The following is a 21,611-nucleotide window of genomic DNA, read 5'->3' as shown; positions in this document are numbered from 1 at the left end:
GTTATGCACCCTCACAATCCATGAACTCTTTTTCAAGAATTCCTTTTTTAAACTTTTTGAAACACATGATTCTACTGAACAAAATTCCACTTTGCTGCAAATGTATAGATTTAATCTTACGAATGTTTTTCAAATCGTAATATAAATGCGCTAAATTGTTTGGTAACACAATGTTATGAACCCTATAATTTCGTATACAGTCTTATCATTTGTATTTTGTTATACTTGCAAATTTCTTTCTTCTCGTAAAGGTTTTTTGTTCGCTTCAGCATGGAAAGGTTAATAATATATTTATTTCGCTACAGCTCGATTTTTGAAACGGGATACAGCAGCGTATAAGAAAAAAATACAATATTATTCTTCTTTGTAAAAATGCTTATTGTGACATTATAGTAAAACGGTTTAACGGCAGCACGTTGATTTTGTCGCAAAAGTTTACAACAAAATGGGTCTAATTTGCAAATAAGGTCAAGATCTTTCGTCAGAGTCTTGCTTTTCCTAAAGGCTAGCTCTTCAGTGTATTTGCCCGAAAACTTGCCAACGTGGCAAAAAGGACAAGCGCAAACAACTTTAGGCGGGCCTACTTTAGCAACGACATATAACTTGCGCTTTTGTAATCATTAATGCGGTATTAGGATGAGATAAGATATATCGCCGTTTAGGGCGTTATCACCATTTCGAGTATCCTTATCAGCGATTGACAAACAACTCCTGGGTGACTATAGAAAAGAACTTGTTTTTGAAGGAAAATGTCTTTTCCTAAATTTCTTTTTTATTTCTGAAAAAGGTTTTCTCAATTTTTGGATTTTCTAGAAAAATTTGGATTTTCAACATTATTTTAGATGCCTCTTACTAATGAACTTGCCTTTCTTTGGAATAAAAATGTGTCGGTTAAAGTGTTAAACCGCATAGCATTAGAAAATGCTTACTTTAAGGAAATGTTCCTTTTTGTGAACTTTCAAATTTCAGTGTTGGTGTTACTTAAGTCTCTATTTCCAAATGACGTGACTTGACTTGAGTCTTTTGGGTTATGATTTGACTAAAGAAATCATTTTTCGGAAAATTGGATTATTTAAGCCAAATATTAAATGTTGTAATATTTACCTGCTATTTGTTTTGTTTTTGTGTGTTTGCCTTTACTTTACAACGTATGGATCAGAATGGACCATGTTTACCATTTTTGAAAGTTTAATATAAATTCTTGATGCCCATGCTGCAGTTAAATTGACTTGCATTATTCGATGACTTGGACTGCAACCTCACTTGGTATTTGTTGACTCGCAAAAGACTTAACTTGGACTTATGTTATTTCACAAATGACTTGTTTACAACACTGTGAAGTTCTATGGCACAAAAATGCATTGAGTTTGTGTTTGTGTTAATCGATAAAAAAACGGTTTTGAACTCGCACACACCTTTACACAGCGCACACTTTACGGCCTGAATATATTGTTTTGATTTTATTATTGTAACCTAGTAAATCAAGGGTGTCTGCATTTTCATAATTAAAACCGCATTAAAGTTTAATGTGTACTGCTTAAATTCGCATTACTGCTTGAAATATGACAAAATTATTCACATTTAAACATTTTACACTGAATAAAAAAATACATTTGTGCGAATGGTGTAAAACAGCGATTCTAGTTGCAAATTAGGTGATTTGTTCAGTCAACTACAAAACCAGTTTGTTGAGATATTAAGATGCCAAAAGTCGCAAATTCGTACCGGTCTTTAGACTAAGGAATATAAAAGCCCATATACAGTAGAAGTAGATAACATTTTGAACGTTTCGAATATCACTTCATTTATTTTCAACTGGGTATTCATTTGTCAACAGATGTTAAAAAAATATGTTGAAAATGAGTAAATAGTTTTTGGAAACGTTCAAAATGTTAACTATACTTCTATATGGGCTTTGGTATTGCTACTTACTCAAATGAAAAGCTAAAACTTATCGGCATGATTGATCACACAATATTAACATTGTTGCATAAAACTCAAACGCATAATTCAACTATTTTTATGTCGGACACCTAAATTAGTCCTAATGCTTTGGAACACTATATCGCTTGGCCAACGTGAAAAAATAAACATATAAAATTGTCGAAGCCAATATCTAAGTTTGTAACGTGGAATATTGTCAACGTTTAAATGAATTGCGGTTTATTTGCACCGTACACCAAGTGTTAATGGGCTTGGATGTACAATTATTCTGTGTTGCCAAAACACGTGTCTAAATCAGGGGTTCTTAAACTGGGGTCCATGGACCCCTTGGGGGTACGTGAACCAGTTTTAGGGGGTCCGTGAAGGCCTAATTGAACTAGTAGTGTATATTCAAGCAATCTATTTTTCAAAGAAAAGAGTAGGCTATAGTTAAAAATAAAACGTTTTTGCATAGAATGTACTTAGACTTCATTTCATTTCACTTTTTTGGACCGAAAACAGCAAATTTCTGAAGTCTGTTTGTATTATGACGTCATAAATAAAAAATTCTTGCCTTCGCTGGTCCGTGCGAAGCAAAAAAGTTTTTTAGGGGTCAGCGGTAAAAACAGTTTAAGAATCCCTCGTCTAAATTAACCACTTATACTTGTTAAAACCGACTTTGTGCTCAGGGAAGATATCTTAGTATGTATAGATACGTTTAAATAAACTGGGATTTATTAGCATCGTACACTCAATGTTGACTTTTTAATTAGGCAAGTTAGATTAGAAATAGAATTACCGAATATTTAAAAAAAAAAAAGCATTTCTACTAGTAGTGCATTTAATTATTCACAAACAGTTTATTTAAATCGCAAATTTTTCCAACAGGAATATGAATAGTAAATATGATATTAGTGTGCTTATTTTCAGGCTTTAAGTATGTAACATGGGATATCAAAGTTTAAGTTAATTGGGATACACAAAGAGTTGACTTTTTAATGGGCTTTAATAATAATAATTATTTCTGGCCAAAATATGCGTCTAATTTAAGAACTTAATACTTACATTTTACACTGAATAAAAAAATACATTTGTGCGAATGCTGAAAAATAGCGATTCTAGTTGCAAATTAGGTGATTTGTAACATTTGTGCCCGGAGAAGCAAGAACTGCTGTCTGAGCTAAACACACTGCTTGTCCACAACGTATCGATTTTTGTTGACAGTTGAAATGGTTCGCGGCGGAATAACAGCGCTTTGAATAAAATTCAAAACCAATAGAGAAACTGAAAATAGCCCGACATAATTTCGCAAAGTCCGAAAACCGATATTAACATTTGTGTGCGAATTTTGCATCACAATATGTTTCCTTCTATTTTAAACGTTTTGTTTAGAAGGAAATACTGTATTTGTCGAATTAAGCACCATACCTACATTAAAACAACCCCAAAGCTTTAGAAAGATTTAAAAAACTCTACTTAAGGCTCAGAATACAGCAGTTACGTAAAATATCATCGAAGGTTCTGCTAAAATGCCGTTTTTATCGTAACTATACAGTATTCTGTATTTTAATGAAGTTGTTTTAGAGATCTTTCTTTATCCTTGGTGGTTATTTTTATAGATCTTAAGATATGGATAAAAGATCAACAAATGGTAGTGTTGGAATAGGTTATATCCCATATCAGCAACAAAAATAATATTACTATCAGTTTAACCACTTACATTTACAGTACATTCTTAGAAACTCCGATTTTACAGGCTTATAGATTCTATATCAGCAATGAAATTAATAACATTATTGTTGTAACAACTTACACATTTACATTCTTGGAAACTCCGATTTTAGTGGTAATTCAAATGCTATACAAAAGGATATTAAATTTTATCATACGAAAAGGGTTTTACATGATTTCTTTAATTGATACCCAATAAACTACCGTTGAACTTGTAATTAATTAATTTTCTATTCAACGTGTAAACGGCATGTTCTGGCAATACGCATCCTACACAAGCGACCTGTCTTATTTTCCAGACATAAAGGGCTGCCTATTTATACATAGTTCCGATAAAAACAGACACACGAAATACGTAACCAATTATTTGCCTAACAGTCTCGCCCGGCGTGCGTTACCTGCAGTTGTTGTTAGCGCTCTGGCCCAAAATTAACAAGTGATACATCGCTCTAGTAACGTCATCAATAAATTACAAGCTGGACGAACGCTCAAAGCACGTCAAGCGACGCCGGCGACGCTAGCAAAACGTTTCGAACATCTTCCAACAAAGTTTGCGCGCAAACAAGTGACTGATAAGCGATTTTGATCGTCTTTATGGCTTGGCGCTTTTGCCAAGTTTTAGCCTCATTTATTCAAACCGCTTTTTGAAACGTTAGCCGACTTTGTAATATACGCAAATTTGCAGTAATATGCCTTTTTGGCATGTCAGTTGAAATTGCTGCTTATGCTTTTTGATTAAAAATGTATTTAAAAGGTTCACCTACTTTATGATAAGCGCAATTTGGCCAGACTGTATGGCCAGGCGTTTTTTACCAAAAAAGTTTTATCCACACCTATTCAAACCGCTTTGCGTTAGGTGAAAAATACAGCTCAAAATATATTTAAAACTTTAGCTGATCTTCCAATATGCGCAATTTGGCCAGTCTGTATTCCTATGTGTCTTGCCCTGTTTTTACCAGTTTTTAAGACAATTCGCAGCTTTTCTGGTGTTTTTTTTTCATGGCCATTGTTAGTTCAGCCAGTATAATTTCTGCAAACACTCTTTCCTTAGCGTGAAATATACAATTTAGAAATGCATTTAAAAGGTTGGCAAACTGGGTTTTAGCCCAATTTCATCAAAACAAAAAATACTGTTAAAAATGTATTTAAAATGTTTGCTGCCCTACTAATAAGCGCAATTTATTCAGTCTGTATGGCCAAGTGTTTTTCACAAAGTTCTAGTCCCACTTCTTCAAACCGCTTTGATTTAGGTGAAAAACACAGCTAAAACTTTATTTAAAACATCAGCCGACTTTCTAATATGCGCAATTTGTCCATGCTGCCTATTTTTACCACGTTTTAGGACAGTTTGCAGCCTTTTTTATGTTTATTGCCAACATGGTTAGTTCAGAATCATTTTTTTAAACCCATTATTCTTAAGTAAAATATATAAAAATGTTTTCAAAACATTAGACGAAATATTGATATGGCCTGTATGACCAAGCGCCGGCCTGTTTTTTTTTACCAAAATTTAGGGCAATTTGTAAGCTTTATTGTGTTATTTAATGGTCATTGTTCGTTTAGCCAGCTTTATTTCCTTAAACAACTTTTCTGTAAGTGACAAATGTAGTTAAAAACGCATTTAAAAGGTTAGCTACACCTTTACTAATTACCGCAGTTATTTGGTCCTCATTTTCTACCAATTTTCCGGCGATTTTGCAGCTTTTGTCGATGGTGTTTTGCCAAGCGTTAGCCCCACCGTCCTTTACCGTTTGAATCGGGATTTCCGCGCAAAAAATAGAACGATTTAAAAAGTTACCCGGCCAATTTTAACACGGCCCAAAAATTGGGCCGACCAAATCGTTTCATAGTGGCCGAATGACAGTTTATTTGTCGACCGTCTATGTCTGTGCGCGATAGGTTTTGGTAATTTATATGCGCGTGTCTGCGTGTACGAAGTCGGCAAATATTCGCACACAATTCCCCAGTCGGGCGCCGCTCGTCAGTCGGTATATCAAGAAACCATAAAAGTCGTCGCTTTTCGACTTTTATTGCCCGCAGTCGCTTTTGTTAACTTGCAAAGAAAGGCGCTCTATTTAAATTTAAATCACGAAAAAAACAGGAGGGTCTGAAAAATGCTCGAAAGACGATCAGATGTAAACTAAAACATGTTTCCAGTGGTATAATGACGTAAGTCCACGATTTGACTTAATTGCACTTAAGTTACTGCGCGTTACAACTTTACTTGACTTAAGTCCTTTGGACAAATGACTTGACCTGACTTAAGTCTTTTCAAAAAATGGCTTGGGTGTTTATATTGAGCAATTTTTATAAATTGGGTTATTGATGCTAATTTTTCACATAGACCAATTTACTTGCTAAATGTTGAGTTGTTGGTTATTATCGGACGAGTTTACCAATTTAAATATAGTTTGAAGGGTTTTTGAAGACAAGGACTTGACTTGGAGTTTATTACCGAATTTAGAAGCTTAACGTTTAATTTTTCTGACAAGGACTTGACCTGACTTGGACTGAGACTTGACTTGCTATTTATTTAGAAAGACTTGACTTGGACTGAAGTTATTTTACAAATGATTTGACTGGAACTTGTTTTAAAACAGGGCATTTGAAGAATGCTCGAAATACAACCAGATATTAATGAAAGCATTTCGTTTTTTCACATTAACTGAAGATGATAGAAACTCGTATCGAAACGTCTTAATAATTAAGATAATGTCGATCAAGACCTTTTGGGCTTTGCAATTCATTATCAAGCTACATTCCGTTTTTTATCGCGAAAGTATTTAAGGCGATTGAGCCAAATTAGCCAAGTTTTATTTTTCTCTATAAAATGACTATACACGAAACAAATCAATGAAACAAAAAGCCAAATCGTGTAATCTTTTGGGCACAGCATCTATACGGCACGACCACAAACATTTAGGCTTACACTTGCGTGCATCGGATATACGATGCAACAACACAGCAAAGCGAACCCGTTTAACCTTCCAGTTAATTATTTATCTCCTTGTAATAGGCATTATGAGACTGGGTTATGTACACATTAGGAGTTTCTTGTGGCGCATGTTGCTTTATTTCGTTACTTTTTGAAAGTAAGTAATGTTTATTTTACGTTCTCAGAAATTAAATACACAAGTAACAGAAACAGATTCATGCACGATACGGCCGGAGCAGCGATGGGTCCAATAGACATTCCAGTCAGCTGCACGATAAAGGTAAAATTAAACTAGGTAGGAGTAGATAGCTACGAAATACTAAAACGATGACGTCACACTATTTTAGTTTTTTTGGTCCCCCAATTAAAGGCCCCTAGGGGGTCAGACTCATAAACCTCTGAATCGCACCTCAACGTTACGCCATGTCTGAAAATTGTATATACCTTTTCTATACAGCTCTGGACTGAAATCGATTTGAAACATACTAAAGCGAAAAACGGCAAAAACAAGATATGTCCCTAAAATAAATTTTTCGGTCCTTATAATGAATTAAGGCACAACTTTTTTGCAAATAAATAGGGCACATTAAAGGTGAATACACAAGTTGGACTTTGTGAAAATAACAATAAACAAATTATGTTCGGCAACACGAGGGTTAGACAAAGTCCAAGCATAACAACAATCGAAGCAAAATAAAGAAGAAACCAATGGAAAATAAATCAACGTTCAAATATGTACGTTTGATCGTTTGTTAGTCAGAAATGAACGCGCATGTTTCCAAGGAAGAATTTCAGCTTTACCAGTCCACCAACGACATATATTTATGTGATTTGGATCGGCACCGATATCACTAGTATCGGATCGGCACCGATACCAACATACTATTGGGCGAGTACTGATATTACCACTTGGCATCGGGTATCGACTCCCATCCGATATTATCGTACAGCAGAAGAGTTGTTAAAATATTTGTAAAAATCTAATATTTTATCAGTCTGCCAGGCGGCTGATTAACTCGTTTTTTTTTAAGGGAAAAAAAGATTAATGAAAACATCTTATTTTAACCCGAGTAATTTGCCCGAAAGACTCAAGTCAAGTCGTTCAACCCAAAAGACTTAAGTCAAGTAAATTCATTTTAAAAATGTGACTTAAGTGCACGCAATTTGAGTCGTTGACTTAAGTCATTGCAACACTGATATAAAACAAGGTATGAGACCAACAGTGGAAAATCAGTGGTGTAGCATTTCTGGTGTGCCACACATAGGATCTCTATATGGCAAAATAAAGAAATTAATGCGGGCCACTTAAAACTTAATAGAAAATATAAAGTTGATTTCCGACATTAAGATCTCAATTGGGACATTTACCTTTTGACAACATTTACCTTTTGCTTGGATAATTTCTTTAATGTAAAAATTACGGAATTTAAGTATATTAAGACAGTTAATGTTCTGACTCTTTAGTATAGTTAAACATAAGTATTGCCTTATTTTATTTTATTTTCAGCGGGAACTAAAGCTTTGGAATAGGAAATTGGTGACTTACATTTTCGAAACGCAGCGTAAGTTTTCGTGGAACTCTATGAATCGATCAATACACAACAGCAGCAGAGGCGCCACACAATGTAATAAACGTCACTACAGAAGACAATAAATGCTCGCTAAAATCAATCTTCTAAATGTGATAAGGACCAATGAGTGTCTAATAAACTACAAATTACGACCCATGGATTGGCCGTCATTTGGCGCCGCTGGGTATTGTAATATATGGATGACAGTTCACTTTGGTTTAAGAGCGTTTAAGGAAAAGAGAAAAAGATCAGTAAAAAAAGTTGACATTTAATCTTGTCGAGACAAGTAACCACACAATATCCCTATATTTTTAAGTTTTTTTTGTTTAAATTTGAACCCTAGGCGTGTTGTTTAGTGTTGTAATGACTTAAAGTAATGACTCGATTTAGATAAAGTCACTGTTTTTAAGCAATGACTTGGCTTGGCTTGAGTCTTTTGGACGAAATACTTCTGTTGGCCTTAAGTCATTGATAAGTAATAAAATTGAGCTTTTTGTTTCAAGTTTTGCACTTGAAGCAATTAGATTGTTACATGTTGTTGTTTTTCTGGGTGTATTTTAGTTGACCTATTGCTCATAATCGACGGAGTTTCCAATTTTAATAGTTTGTCAATTTTTTTATATTAGCAATTTAACTTGGGCAACCGATGACTTGGACTGGGACTTGTCCTGTTATTTTTTTAAGACTTTTTTTGGACTTTGGTGCACTATGTACGGATCTGTAATGTAGCTTGATAATAAATTGCAAAGTCAAAAAGGTAGAGTAGATCGACAGCATCTTGATTTACACGTTTCGATCGATTTACTCGACCTTTTTGGCTTTGCAATTTTTGTACTTTGTTATTTCACAAATGACTTGACTGGGATATACGTCATTTCAATAAATGACTTGTTTACAACACTAGAGCTTTTATGTAAACTGTTATTTGGTCTTATTGAGCGACAATGCTTCACCATTTTCAACCCACGTGTGGCGATTGGGTGATAACAACACAACCGATTGTCACATCTCGTTACGAATTCGGCCGCCATTTTTGACGCGCGATTTTTTCGACTCATAAATTATTGAACCTTCTGTTGGATTAGCGACTCGTCGCAGCATTTCGGCCTGGCTTCGAATAGAGCTTTTGCTTGGTCACAAAACGAGGCACGCGTGGCCGAATTTCGTGGCCGTTTTTCAAAGAGGCTGATGATGTTGTTATTTCGGTACTATGGCTAAAGAGTCCGTCTTAGCTTCAACCAGAGTTGTAATGATTCAAGTCATTGACTTGACTTAAGTGCACTTAAGTCGCTGTTTACAAATGACTAGTCTTGTCTCATGTCTTTTGACCAAAATATGACTTGACTTGACTTAAGTGTTTTAGACAAATGACTTGACTTAGACTTAAGTCATTTTGTTAAATGTCTTGGGATTAAATTAAGTGTTTTTCAATAAAATTTATCTCAAGTTTTGCACATTAACCACTTTTATTGCTGTATGTTGCGCTTGTGTAATTTTAAGTTGAATTGTTGCTTATAATCGGACGAGTTTACCAATTTCTATAGTTTAACAATTTACTTTTATGTCAATTACATGACTTGAAATTGACTGGATCTCATAACGACTTGACTGGGACTTGACTTGGCATTTTTGCAGAAGATTTGACTTGGACTTCAAATATTTTTTAAAAGACTCGACTGGGACTTAAGTCATTTCAAAATGACTTGTTTACAACACTGGCTTCACCGCCTTAAATACAAGACTGGAAATTCAACTGTTTATTGTTTTCAGCTTTCGATAGACGCCTTTTTTTACAATTGATAACTTTCTTTTATTTAAACCTTCACAGCAAAACACAGTATTTTGCATATTTTAACTTTCTTATGGTTGTCTAAACCTATAGCTAGGTTTAATCACCGTCTTATATTTATTTTTTTATGCAACCGGAAATACAAATCAAGCTTACATACTTCGCATTCAAATAAATTATGATCGATATATTATAGGGTCACGGTGGCCTAGTCAAAATGTAAAAGGCCTCAATTTTGAAGCGGTAAATTCGCCGTCTGGCGGGCTCCAAGAGGTTACTCGGGGTCACATTTAATGTAAGCAGTTGAGAGGTTACTAGGGGTCACATTTAATGTAAGCAGTTCTCAGGAAAACGATGTTCAAAACCGCTGGACAGTGATTCGCACGGTTATCACTTGATCTTGAACTAAATAAGCCCTTCGGAGAGGTTTTGAATAAATTATAGCGTGTATATAAATTGTACATGTCGGGCAATTAAGGCGGTAAAGCCAGTGTTGTAAACAAGTCAACTCTAAGTCTAACCAGTTAGGTCGCCGCGAAATAAGGTAAAAAAACACTGAATAAAGGCGTTGCGATTGTAACTTTAAGCATAGTTTATACAAAGCGAAGTGGGAAAGCAGGCATAAACCTAAATACTGCCTTAAAGAATGAATCTTTAGAATAATAATCTTGCCTGAGGAATCCTGTTAATTAAAATTTGAATAATTACAAATAAAATATACTTTATATAGACACTTTTGTCTTACCGGATAATGCAGCAAAAAACGGAAGCAGCTTGTGCTTAAAAGTGTAGTGGAAAACTTTGAACGCCTTTTTAAAGAAGATAATAAAGTCTAGTGTGTTTAGCGAGCCCACGCATTGCCATAGTCTTAAAATTTCGATTTTGGCAAAAGTTTTTTTTTGTGAAAAAAAAAAGTCACCAATCATCTCACCATTAGGGTGTGCACAAATCAGGGCGAAAGAATTTTTTTTTAATTTCGATTTTTGCTTTTTTTTTTTTTTTGAGAAAAAATATCACCAAATAATTATCTGACCGTTGAGGTGTGCATAAACTAGGGCGAAAGAATGTCGGAAACGCAGTTGTAAACAGTTAAGTTTGCGGCACGCCTGTAACAACCGCAAAAACAACCACAAACACCATCATTCATCATCGTGCGGTTTGATTGGAGACGGGAAAATAGTTCCATGAAATTATGACCCGCGGTTTACGAGTATAGTTGTCGGCGAAAACAGTCGAAACACTGGTAAAACACGACGCCGAGGCGCCGAAATCTGCCCGGGATTAGCAAAAACTTGCAAAGGTCCTTCACCTGTTTGTGTTCAACACATTTTTCGGGCTCGTAGCGCTAAGAGCACAGGCTCTAATTAACCTTGGCATCTGAGAGTGCTGGAAGTCGTAAGCGTCATCCCCGAGTGAAAAAAACGCCCCGCTAAAGACCTCTGTCGTTGTGCAAATAAACAATGCTTCGCGGCTCCGGCTAAAACCGGTTGAAACCGCTTTTCTTTGAGAAGTTTTCGTGTGAAAATACAAGATCCGACCGCTGTGGTCCATTTATGATTTGGTCAAATGTTGAAAGTGCATGAGGATTTTTTGGAAACGTTTAAAATATGCCAATTCCAACCTCCAGCTTTCTTAAAACTGAATGCTGTTGCCCAAAATATGGTCAAAGACCAAAATTTTGTAAAATTGAAAAAAAAGTTGTGCAAACAAACACAGCCTCACGGGAACCGCTTTTGAATGTGAGTTTTCGGTGAGAAAATACACGATTCGACTACACTTTGTGACCTACTTAAACTTGGTACAGAAAAAAAAATACAAAGTACAAATTAGAATTAACAAACGACGCTTTAAAGTGTACATATTGGAGTGTTTGTTGATGTTGTAGTAACTAGCGATCATTAAAATTCAACAATAACTATGTTTTATTAAATAAAAAACTGAGTTATATTGACAAAATTGTTTTTTGTGTAAACCTTGCACAAGGCTTTATAGATTGCACAGGGTTGGTATCCATTTGTATTATTTTTGAACCCTGCAAACTAGTTTAGATTTAAGTTTATATCGTTCGGCTAACCTCTCACAAGAACCAAGAAAAAGTACAAAATTCGAGCTTTAATTATATATCAATATATCAGAATAAACCAAGATATAAATGGGACACACACGATGCCTATACAAGATTACACACGGTGCATAATATAAGGCATTTGATGTGTTTGCTCGCTACTGCTTACTACAGGCTTGGAAAGCCAAAAATTGTTCAAGTTTTATTCAAGAAACATGAATTACCAGAGTGCAAACTACTTTATGCACAGGCTTGCTTTGATGAGGCGGAGTGAGTATTAATATACATTGATGTTTCTGATTAAATTATTTTCCTATAGAAAAAGCTGAAACACTTTAGGCTGTTAGTGTTTATACAATAAAATGTAAAAGAAAGATTCTTGTTTTTTTTCTGATTCTTTCGTAAACAAGAGATAATAAGAATATGATTTAGCTTTCAGATGTCAAAAAACAACTAAGAGATATTTGAAACGTTCAAAATAAGACTTCTGTGTATGGGCATAGTTATTTCCTACTTTAACCAGCGTAACTTCTATTTGAAAACTATTTAAAAGAGACATAGTATCGAAGCCCATACAAAAGTAGGTATCATTTTGAACGTTTCGAATAACTCTTTATTTCTTATCAACATTAACGAATTTCAACATCAAAATGAATTAAGAAATATTCGAAACGTTAAAAATGCTAATAGTTCTGTATTGGCTTTAATATTCTTACTACGTCTAACTACAATATCCAGCAATTATGTCCGGCAAAACATATAAACTTTGTTTCTAACAAAACTGTAAGTTGTAGTTTTATAATCATAACCTCAAAAGCAATTAAAAAGCAAGTGTTTTTGTTCAAATAAACACCGCTTCACAGATCCGGCTAAAACCGGTTCGAACCGCTTTCCACTGAGCTGTGAGAAAAATACCGAATTCGACCGCAGAACTTTCTGATCCATTAAACTTGAATGATATAGGTGTTGAAACGGAGTCGAAAGCGCAGCGACAGAAAGTTTTATTTCATGCGTGTCAACGCTTTTACGTCAGGCCACTCGCATCTGATACCGAGTTTGGGAGAATAAATATTATTCGAAATTCCATCAACATTTTGCCGCGTGTTTTTGCTACTGTGGTGCTTTGAATTATTCAGCTGCTTTTACAATTATTGAGCTGCGTTTAATGTTTTTGCTAAAAATAAGGTCGTTGTGAATAAAGTATTATTAACAAAACGATATCCATGACCTTTCATACTTCAAAAGAGATAATTTGATACACATTTTGATCATTAAGTTGGTATACTTTTTACTATAAACTGTAAAACAAATTATGTAGAAAAATATGTATTGACAATAGAAACCATGACCTTCAATACTTCCTAAGAGATAATTTGATACAAACTTTGATCATTAAAGTGTTATACTTTTTACTATAAACTTTAAACCGAATTATGTAGAATTATGTTTAAACCAAAGGAATCCATGACCTTTAATACATCGAAAGAGATAATTTGATACACATTATAATCATTAAATTGCTAGAATTTTAGAGTAAACTGTAAAATGAATTATGTCGTAGGCCTAATTGTATACAATTGTGTTCAAAACGTGGGTTTAATAGGTTTTGGTGTAAATTCTTTCCAGAGTAAACTTTTGAGTTAATACGTGTTGATAATGTAAACCATTTGTTTCTCGTTGAATAATAGTGTAACAACAAAAGTTTTTTCTTCGGTCGTAAGACTGCCAGATGATTGTCGTTAAATCAAACATAAAAACACAACAAACGAATAAAAAAACTTTGATTTAAACTATATACAAAGCGAATATTATAAAACAGTTTCAAGCACTCCTTTTAACCGCCACTTGAAAGTCTCGATACACATTTGCCAATTTTCAACTCTTTTAATTGCTCGATCGGAAGTGGCAAGATTTTGCGCAACTAATCACCATTTATTGGTAACTGAATAGCATAGGACACATGCTAAATGAAATTCGATCTCAACGTTTCGGCGAATGTTAATTGGGATAATTATGGTAACCGAAGAAAGCTTTAATCATTTTGCAGTGTTGTAATGGCTCACGTCAAACCCTTAACTTAAGTGCACTTGAGTCATAGTTTTCAAATGACTGGTATTGACTTTTCACCAAAATGACTTGACTTAAAAAGTATCTTTCCATAAGACGTATTATGAATATTAAATGCCATACAGAAGTATGTATCATTTTGAACCTTTCGCATATTTCTTATTCAATAATGAATACAAATGATACCGTATACTTCTGTACAGGCTTTGATATTCTTACTACGTCTTACTTATCTACTTACCTCCAACCATTACGCCCCAACATTTTATAATAAAATTTAGTTATTTAACTTGTTTGCGCGAAAAAAAAAGTCTTATTGCTATATAAAAATTATACATCATCGGACGAGTTCAGCACATTTAATAGTTTCAAGTATTATTTTTATGTAAATAACTTGACTTGCTCGAACAATGATTTGATTTGGGCAATTGATGACTTGGACTGGGACTTGACGGTATTTGTTGCAAAAGACTTAAATCGGACTTTTCAAAAAAAACTTGCTTTGGAAGTTATTTTTTTAAAAGCTTGCTTCACTCATTTCAAAATGACTTGTTTACATCGATGCAACTTTTGTGGGTTTGCTTCTTAAGAAAACATCTATTTTCATCCCATAACTACATAGGGCGCAACTTACCATATTTCTAGTTCGTTTAAATATCTAGGCCAGAACCGGATATTTCCAGACGCATTTAGACCCAGGCCAAATACCGAACGCACTTAGCGTTATCACTGATAGTATTAAAGTCTCACTTGAAACGCTGATGCACAGTAGAGTGATGTTATTTGAGCGGACTTGTTTATTTTGCAATGTTCAATCACAAGGCAAGCTTTATTTTCGGGGGATGACAAACGTGGTTAAGAGCGAGTGAAATTGCGGCTTTTGTTTGGAGAAAATCGATAAACAAGCTAATTCAAACATTACTCAGGATCTGTAAATTATTATCATAGTTTAAAAGCGATATAAAATAGTTTGAGTAAATAAGCAGCATGTTTTCGATTAATATTATATGCTGGTTTGGTATTTGTCTTAGTGGTGTCAGCCCATTCTGTAGGTACCAATGGGGTACGTGGCTATGCCCACTGCTGTATTTGTTGCCTATTGTGAAATGCAAAATGCGCGAATGCAAGAATTTTAAGCGCTTTGCTCGAATCTGAATCAACTTTCCAGTATATTATCGTGCATCTCATATAAAATAAACGTTTTGGCAACTTGAACATTACATAGGCGTTCTTCTATATGCGTGAATCGATAACATCTTTGTAAAGCAGCTTTTGGATTGAAAGTAACATCTCTTCAACTTAATACTTAAACAGAATAAACGAACTTTTTTTTCTTTGTTATGCCACATTACGCCACATTAGGAGTAACGGACGTCACGTTTTGACGTAACTTTGTGTCGTTATCTCTGGAAATGTTTTCATCGAGGAAGTATTAAGTTATTTTAAGAGTCACACAACTGTACAATTTTTTTTTGTGTGTGTAATAAAAACTGTAAAATGTTTTTCGCTTTAAAATGAGCTCTATCCGATTTACTTTATATAAAATTTACCGATACGACATTCATATATTTTTTTACAAACGACTACATAACTCTAGTGTTTAGAAATAATAAGCATAATAATTATTTTTAAACAATTGCCAAATGGAGTTTCAAACGTTTCAAAACGTTCCAAAGTCACAAGTTATTTAACTAACATTTATTTTCGGCAGAGCTGTGGCAAGAATATCAAAGCTCATACAGAAGTAGGTAGCATTTTGTGAACGTTTAGAATAACTCTTTATTCACATGTTGAAAATGAATAAAGAGATATTCGAAACGTTCAAAATGCCACCTATACTGCTGTGTGGGCTTCGATATTCTTATTTATTGAGGTCTTTTTTATAAACATAAAAATAAACGGTCTAAATATTGTCATATAGTTATTTAACTAGCATTTATTTCTGTGGAGCATAATGGTTGGAGGTTTTAGTAAGACGTACGTAGTAAGAGTTACAGAAGTAAGTAGCATTTTGAATGTCATATCTGTTTATTCACATGTTAAAAAAAAATTTGATATTTTTTTATTTCTGTCTTTTCTATATCACCACGATTTCCGCGGAGGTAATTCAATTGGGTAAAAAGTGAAATCATTTACTTTAATTCGGTGAAAAAAACTGCAATCTTCACAAGGGCGTTTGCAATCCGAAAATCACACTCTCCACGTATTTGCAAAAAATCTAATGCGTCAGAGTCCGCCTCTAATGCCATTGTTGTTAATTCGCTTAAGTGCCCGTAAGACAATTAAGTCGCGTTACTTAAGAAGTCTTAGTCCTTTGCGCAAAACAGAGCAGCGAAGCAAACGCTCGTTATTTGCTTGTTGTCTTTTGTCGGCCAAGGTGCACAAAAGCCGTCTAACAAGCGCCCGGGACCGTTTGATGCACGGCGTCGAGCTTTGATGGGATTTTTCGCCGAGTCTTTTCGTCGACTTTTGAATGCGAAACGCCGCCTCTCGTTAATCAGGTGTCCAAACTGCATTGATTTTGTATTACTGGGTCGGGGCGTTTACGATGCCGATTTACAACCGCCTTTGGACGGTGGCGTATGTCAAGTAAATTGAGTTTTATGAACAAATCCATGGAACTTTATTGTGTGACGTATTGCTTTACTGTGAACCAATGGAATTCCCATATATGCAGGGATAACAAATTCCTTTCAAAAAATTTAAAATGATGCATACAACATTTGGAGATAGATCGATATATCAGTCTATGTTTCGCTCTTAACGATATATCAGTATCGGTTAAATTTGTAACGATAAAAAAAAAATTTGGCGTGTTTCCGATGCCGATTTACAACCACCTTTGACATTATTGCGTCTGTCAAGTAAATTGAGTTTTATGAACAATTTTTTCGCTCTTAACTATATATCGGCGTCAGTAAAAAAAAAGATTGTTTGGGCTATTTTTTTTTACTTTCCTATTTTGCAAAAATTGAGAATATTCGATCGGTAAATTTTGTATCCGTAAAAAAAAAAATTGGACTATTTTTTTTTACTTTGCTATTAGCAATTGTTTTAACTTTGCTGAAGGCAGTTGGCAAGAATATAATATTTAATAAAAAAATTATTAACTATACTATAATATTATTTTAGTTTGGTTGTGAAACCATATTTAACTGCATTGATGTTGTATTACTGGTTTGGACGCGATTTATAACCGCCTTTGGACACTCGCGTCTGTCAAGTAAATTGGGTTTTATGAACAAATCTCTTTGACTTAATTGTGTGACGTATTGCTGCCACTTCACTAGGATACTAAACACGCCCATAGATTTCCCATATAAGCAGGGCTACCACCTGCCTTTGAAAAATCAAACAATCTCGAATGAATCATATAATTTTTTTCGATAAACCGTTACATCGGTTTATCGATAACATTGGTCGATATATCGCCCTTAACGATATATCGGTATCACAGTTTTTTTACGTTTGCTAAAAACAGTTGGCAAAACATAATTTTTTAAAATAAAATAAAATAAAATACTTTTCTTTTATTTGATTTTTAAACCATATTTTAACGTGAACTATATAATAATTAAAATTTTCTTTCGAATAAAGAATATGCCTGAATTCGAATGCTCAAAAACAAACGATTCTGATTGCTCATCCATTGATAAAGTGTAAAGTAGTTGTTACGTACATCTTAAACGAAGCATTGCGTACATCTTGATTTATATTTTGTTGTGTTTTAGATACTATGCTTTCAGAAGAGATATATACTGTATTTTTATCATATAACATCCAAACAAACTGATTTTCGTTTTACTAAGTTCAGTACGTTGTATAATCTTTGTGCAATATGTTATGCCACAGTTTAACATATTTCGAAAAGTACAACTGAGTTTAAGCTGGGCCGTTGTGTTTGCAGAACAAATCAATACTTTTCGTTGAACCAATTTCTTGGGATCTGTGTGCATTTGCCCAACAAACTCAGCGTATCAGACGAGCGCCATTAGTACCACTGAAAAACTCCGACATGTTGGAATTGACAACTTTCCACACTGTTAAAAAAATTTGTAAATTTTACCGTTAGAACAACGGTAAATATTTTACATTGGTGATTGTAAAGCGTTTTACTCTAAAATAGTGTAAAAATGTTTAATATGTTTGGCGGGAACTTTAGGCCGACCAATCAAATCGCTCGTCTCAAACGAAAGAAAAAAGTCGGTGACGTAACAGTGAAATGGAAATATTTCTTTGAGCATCCAAAAAAAACGTGGTTAGTAGAACCGGAAAAGTAAAATATTTTGTTGGTTGTTAAATTCTTACGAAACGTTAAGAAAATAATTTAATTAGTTAATATGTTTGTAACTTAAGGATAGCAAAATAGACTCTGGTTTGGTTTATTTTAATGAGTTCATAATTTTTATAAAAAAATATCAGTGTTAAGTTAGTAGTCCTGCATCGAGGTATATTGATTTGATAAAACCTATAACATGTGCCGAACTGAAATATTTGAGTTTAGTAATAAGAGAAGAAATGTTTGTGTATAGTCAGGGTTAGTGCAACACATTTTTTGAGCTGTCAGTGTAAGAGAAGATAATCAATTCTATTTGATGCTTTTTAGGTTGTGGTTGTTCAGTCAAATATGTAAATTTATGTATTTATATTGTAGGTTACTTGCTGCTCATTTCGTAATTCGAAAGTTTAAAATGAATCTTAAGTGCAATTTACAAATATGTCAAAAAACCTTATGTGATTCCAAGTCTTTGCTTAGGCACCTAAAACTGCACATCCGGACTGGTTATGAGGTAAAATGTCCATTTGATAATTGTTTTATTTCACATTTTACTTGTGATTATGGATGACGCCATGTGCACTCAAATTTTACACATTTTTTGTGCCAATGCATTACCACCCTCTTAAATGTAATTAGACCTAAGTTCAGTTGTAAATGTTTTAAGAACTTCAGGTTATAACAACAAAATTATCACTTAGAATTTATCTTGCCTGCCAAAACATTTTGAGTGTTTTTTTTTTGGCCTGTGACTATCAAAATTTCACCAACCTGTTATAACGATAGTTTAGTGTAAAGATGACATTTTTCCTTAGTGCAAGAAAATCTTGTCGTAGCGTTAATTCTTATAAATTCAACTTTGTAAAGTTAGTGACTTTTTACAGAACTTTTGCTGAGTTGAACATTAAAGAAATAAAAGAAAAACTGAAATTAAAACCAAACACAGAGTTGGCCAAATCATATAGTTTGTTTGATATTCTGTCAAGTTTTTTTAAAGAAGAGGTGTCCGATATATACAAATGCTATTCGGTAAGTCTATCTGATTTGTTAATTTTATGACATCTAAATGCTAACCATTTAAACCAGATCAATTGCTATAGTTTGAATTTAAAGGAAATTTAATAGTTATGTAAGGTTGGATAAAAGTTTTTAAGAATAATAATTGTACATTCTTAGGGTCAGATATTTGATGTAATTTATTACATAAGTTTTATTTTGCAGAGCGACACTCTTTTTGAAAATATAGTTGAAGATGCACCAGCGACACCTTTTATTGTAGTGCTAGGTAAAGTTTTTGCTAGTAATAATGTTGTTACAAAATCACTTAGTAAACATAACTAATTACTATATATATATATATATATATATATATTATATATATATATTGGTTGCGCTATGCGATCATTTTATGAGCATGTATGTTTTCTCAACTTGGAACCTGAAACCATAAAACCAAACAAGTTGCTTGTGCAGTGCAACTGTATTACCAAGACAGGCTACAATGCTGTTAAAGCCTAACTTTAATCTTTGCCTTTTTTGATAATGGTTGTTGAATAAAGATAGGTTGATGGGTTTTAGCATATTACTTTTGTCAGTTAAGTTATGCTATTGTTTGTTATGTTGAATAGGTATGACTCCTGTTGATGCCACAAAATTTGTTGTCTTGGTAGAAAAAAATTTGGCCTGCACATTCAGTGACTTTTTTCAAGCATTTGTCTACCAATTTTGCTCATTTTATGTTTTCAACATGGTATATCCAAAAAGCTGTGAAATATTGCTGGAGTTTGTGCAAAGGTATGGTTTTACTTTGTAATTTATCATTTTTTAATTTAATATTTAAAACAGTGCTTCCACTGGATGATAATAGTAAAAATTACACATATTTTCGCCTTGGGAAGTTTAACAGAAATAACTTGACTATCTTAGACTTTTTGCCTGTAGGTTTTTTTACTTTGCTTCATCGTTATCATATTGATTAAATTTTAATTTTAAATATACTAAGCCAATTTGCGACTTCAATAGATGACGCCAGTGAGTAATAAGTTACCATAAATGCACATGTGTAAATGTATTAGGTTAATAATGGTCATAGTTTTGGTTAGGGGTTTAGTGGTAACCATCCTTTGTATAGCCTACCGTTTAACCTGCAGTCATGTTACATTATTAAATTTTAAACAGAAAAAAAATACAATCTGTAGCGGTATTTTATTGTTTGAGATACAATCACTTTGGCTTTTTGTTATTTTCAGATACTTTGCGGCATTAGATAGAAGAGGTATAAAGCGGAAGCGGAAGGATGTCCACCCAAGGGTTTTACGCCTTTGCAATTTGATTGCAAAAGGAACCTAAATCCAATTCCAACAAATAAACGTCAAACACAGTGTTCAGTATCGTGTTTGCTTGCCTATTTGAAAATAAACTAAAAAAAGGAAAGTGGGGTACTAAAAAAATGAAATTTAGTGTTATTAGAATTACAGAAAAAATCCTTAAAATTTTCCAGACTATAAATTCTGTAAAAATTACACGAATTTCCCGTGCAGCAGTTTTACCTCAAAATCTAGTAATAATTACCTGCAAAAATGGTGTGAAAATTACATTATTACGCAGTAAATTTTACAGGCAGAAATCCATATTTACAAAAATTATCAGTAATTTTTACCAGTTATTCAACAGTAAAATTTTTACAGTGTTTCCATGTAAAACTGCTGCACAGGAAAATCGTGTAATTTTTACAGAATTTTTTTAACAGTGCAGGTTGCAATTCACACGGCCTTTTAGTCTCACGCCTTAACCGTTATTAAAGAAAGTAGAATTGTGGAAACAATACTAATACATGACTCATAATAACACTGGTCAACAGCAAATTTTAAACGGAGAAGTGATAGATTAATTCTAAAAGTTTTCTGAAAATGCCCTTATTTTTGTCTAGCATTAATGGTTTTTGAAATATTCGCATTTTAATTTTTTTAAATGGATTGCTGTAGCCATATAGGTATACATTGCGAGATGTGGCATAATCCAACTTTGATGTGATTCACGCATCATTCTATCTGGTTTTAATGACATCTCTAAAAAACAGTGTAGGAAAGATCTTTTATCAACGTTTTTTGTAATTAGGTATAGTTAATTTCCAGATGTAAAAATGTTAATTTTCCAGATGTTAAAATGTTGTTTAAACAAATAACACCTATGATGCTTTTCGATGGTATAACCAATTCGAATTTATTTCGGCTAATGCTTCACGTTTTGCTCAC

General features: G+C 33.7%; 1 protein-coding gene across 1 annotated transcript; it reads left to right on the top strand.

Annotated features, from left to right (window-relative positions):
* Nucleotides 1-18,707: 18,707 nt before the first annotated feature.
* LOC146141538 (uncharacterized) lies at nucleotides 18,708-20,723 on the top strand. Its single transcript, XM_083390314.1, has 5 exons — nucleotides 18,708-18,871; nucleotides 19,242-19,386; nucleotides 19,579-19,642; nucleotides 19,986-20,151; nucleotides 20,607-20,723. The coding sequence occupies exons 1-5, from the start codon at nucleotides 18,867-18,869 to the stop codon at nucleotides 20,704-20,706; spliced, it is 480 nt and encodes a 159-aa protein (XP_083246440.1). The 5' UTR covers nucleotides 18,708-18,866; the 3' UTR covers nucleotides 20,707-20,723.
* The last annotated feature ends 888 nt before the right edge of the window (nucleotides 20,724-21,611 follow it).

This window comes from Ascidiella aspersa, chromosome 5, assembly GCF_963924565.1.
Source record: "Ascidiella aspersa chromosome 5, kaAscAspe10.2, whole genome shotgun sequence".
In the NCBI taxonomy this organism is placed as follows: Eukaryota; Metazoa; Chordata; class Ascidiacea; order Phlebobranchia; family Ascidiidae; genus Ascidiella; species Ascidiella aspersa.
Note: the sequence above shows the minus strand (reverse complement) of the source record. Positions and strands in the feature narration are given on the sequence as shown.

What these genes read in the sequence shown, in the direction of transcription:
- LOC146141538 (XM_083390314.1), top strand. An exon ending in ATATATACAAATGCTATTCG is followed by an intron (nt 19,387 to 19,578) that starts GTAAGTCTATCT and finishes TTTATTTTGCAG; the next exon opens with AGCGACACTCTTTTTGAAAA. An exon ending in ACCTTTTATTGTAGTGCTAG is followed by an intron (nt 19,643 to 19,985) that starts GTAAAGTTTTTG and finishes TATGTTGAATAG; the next exon opens with GTATGACTCCTGTTGATGCC.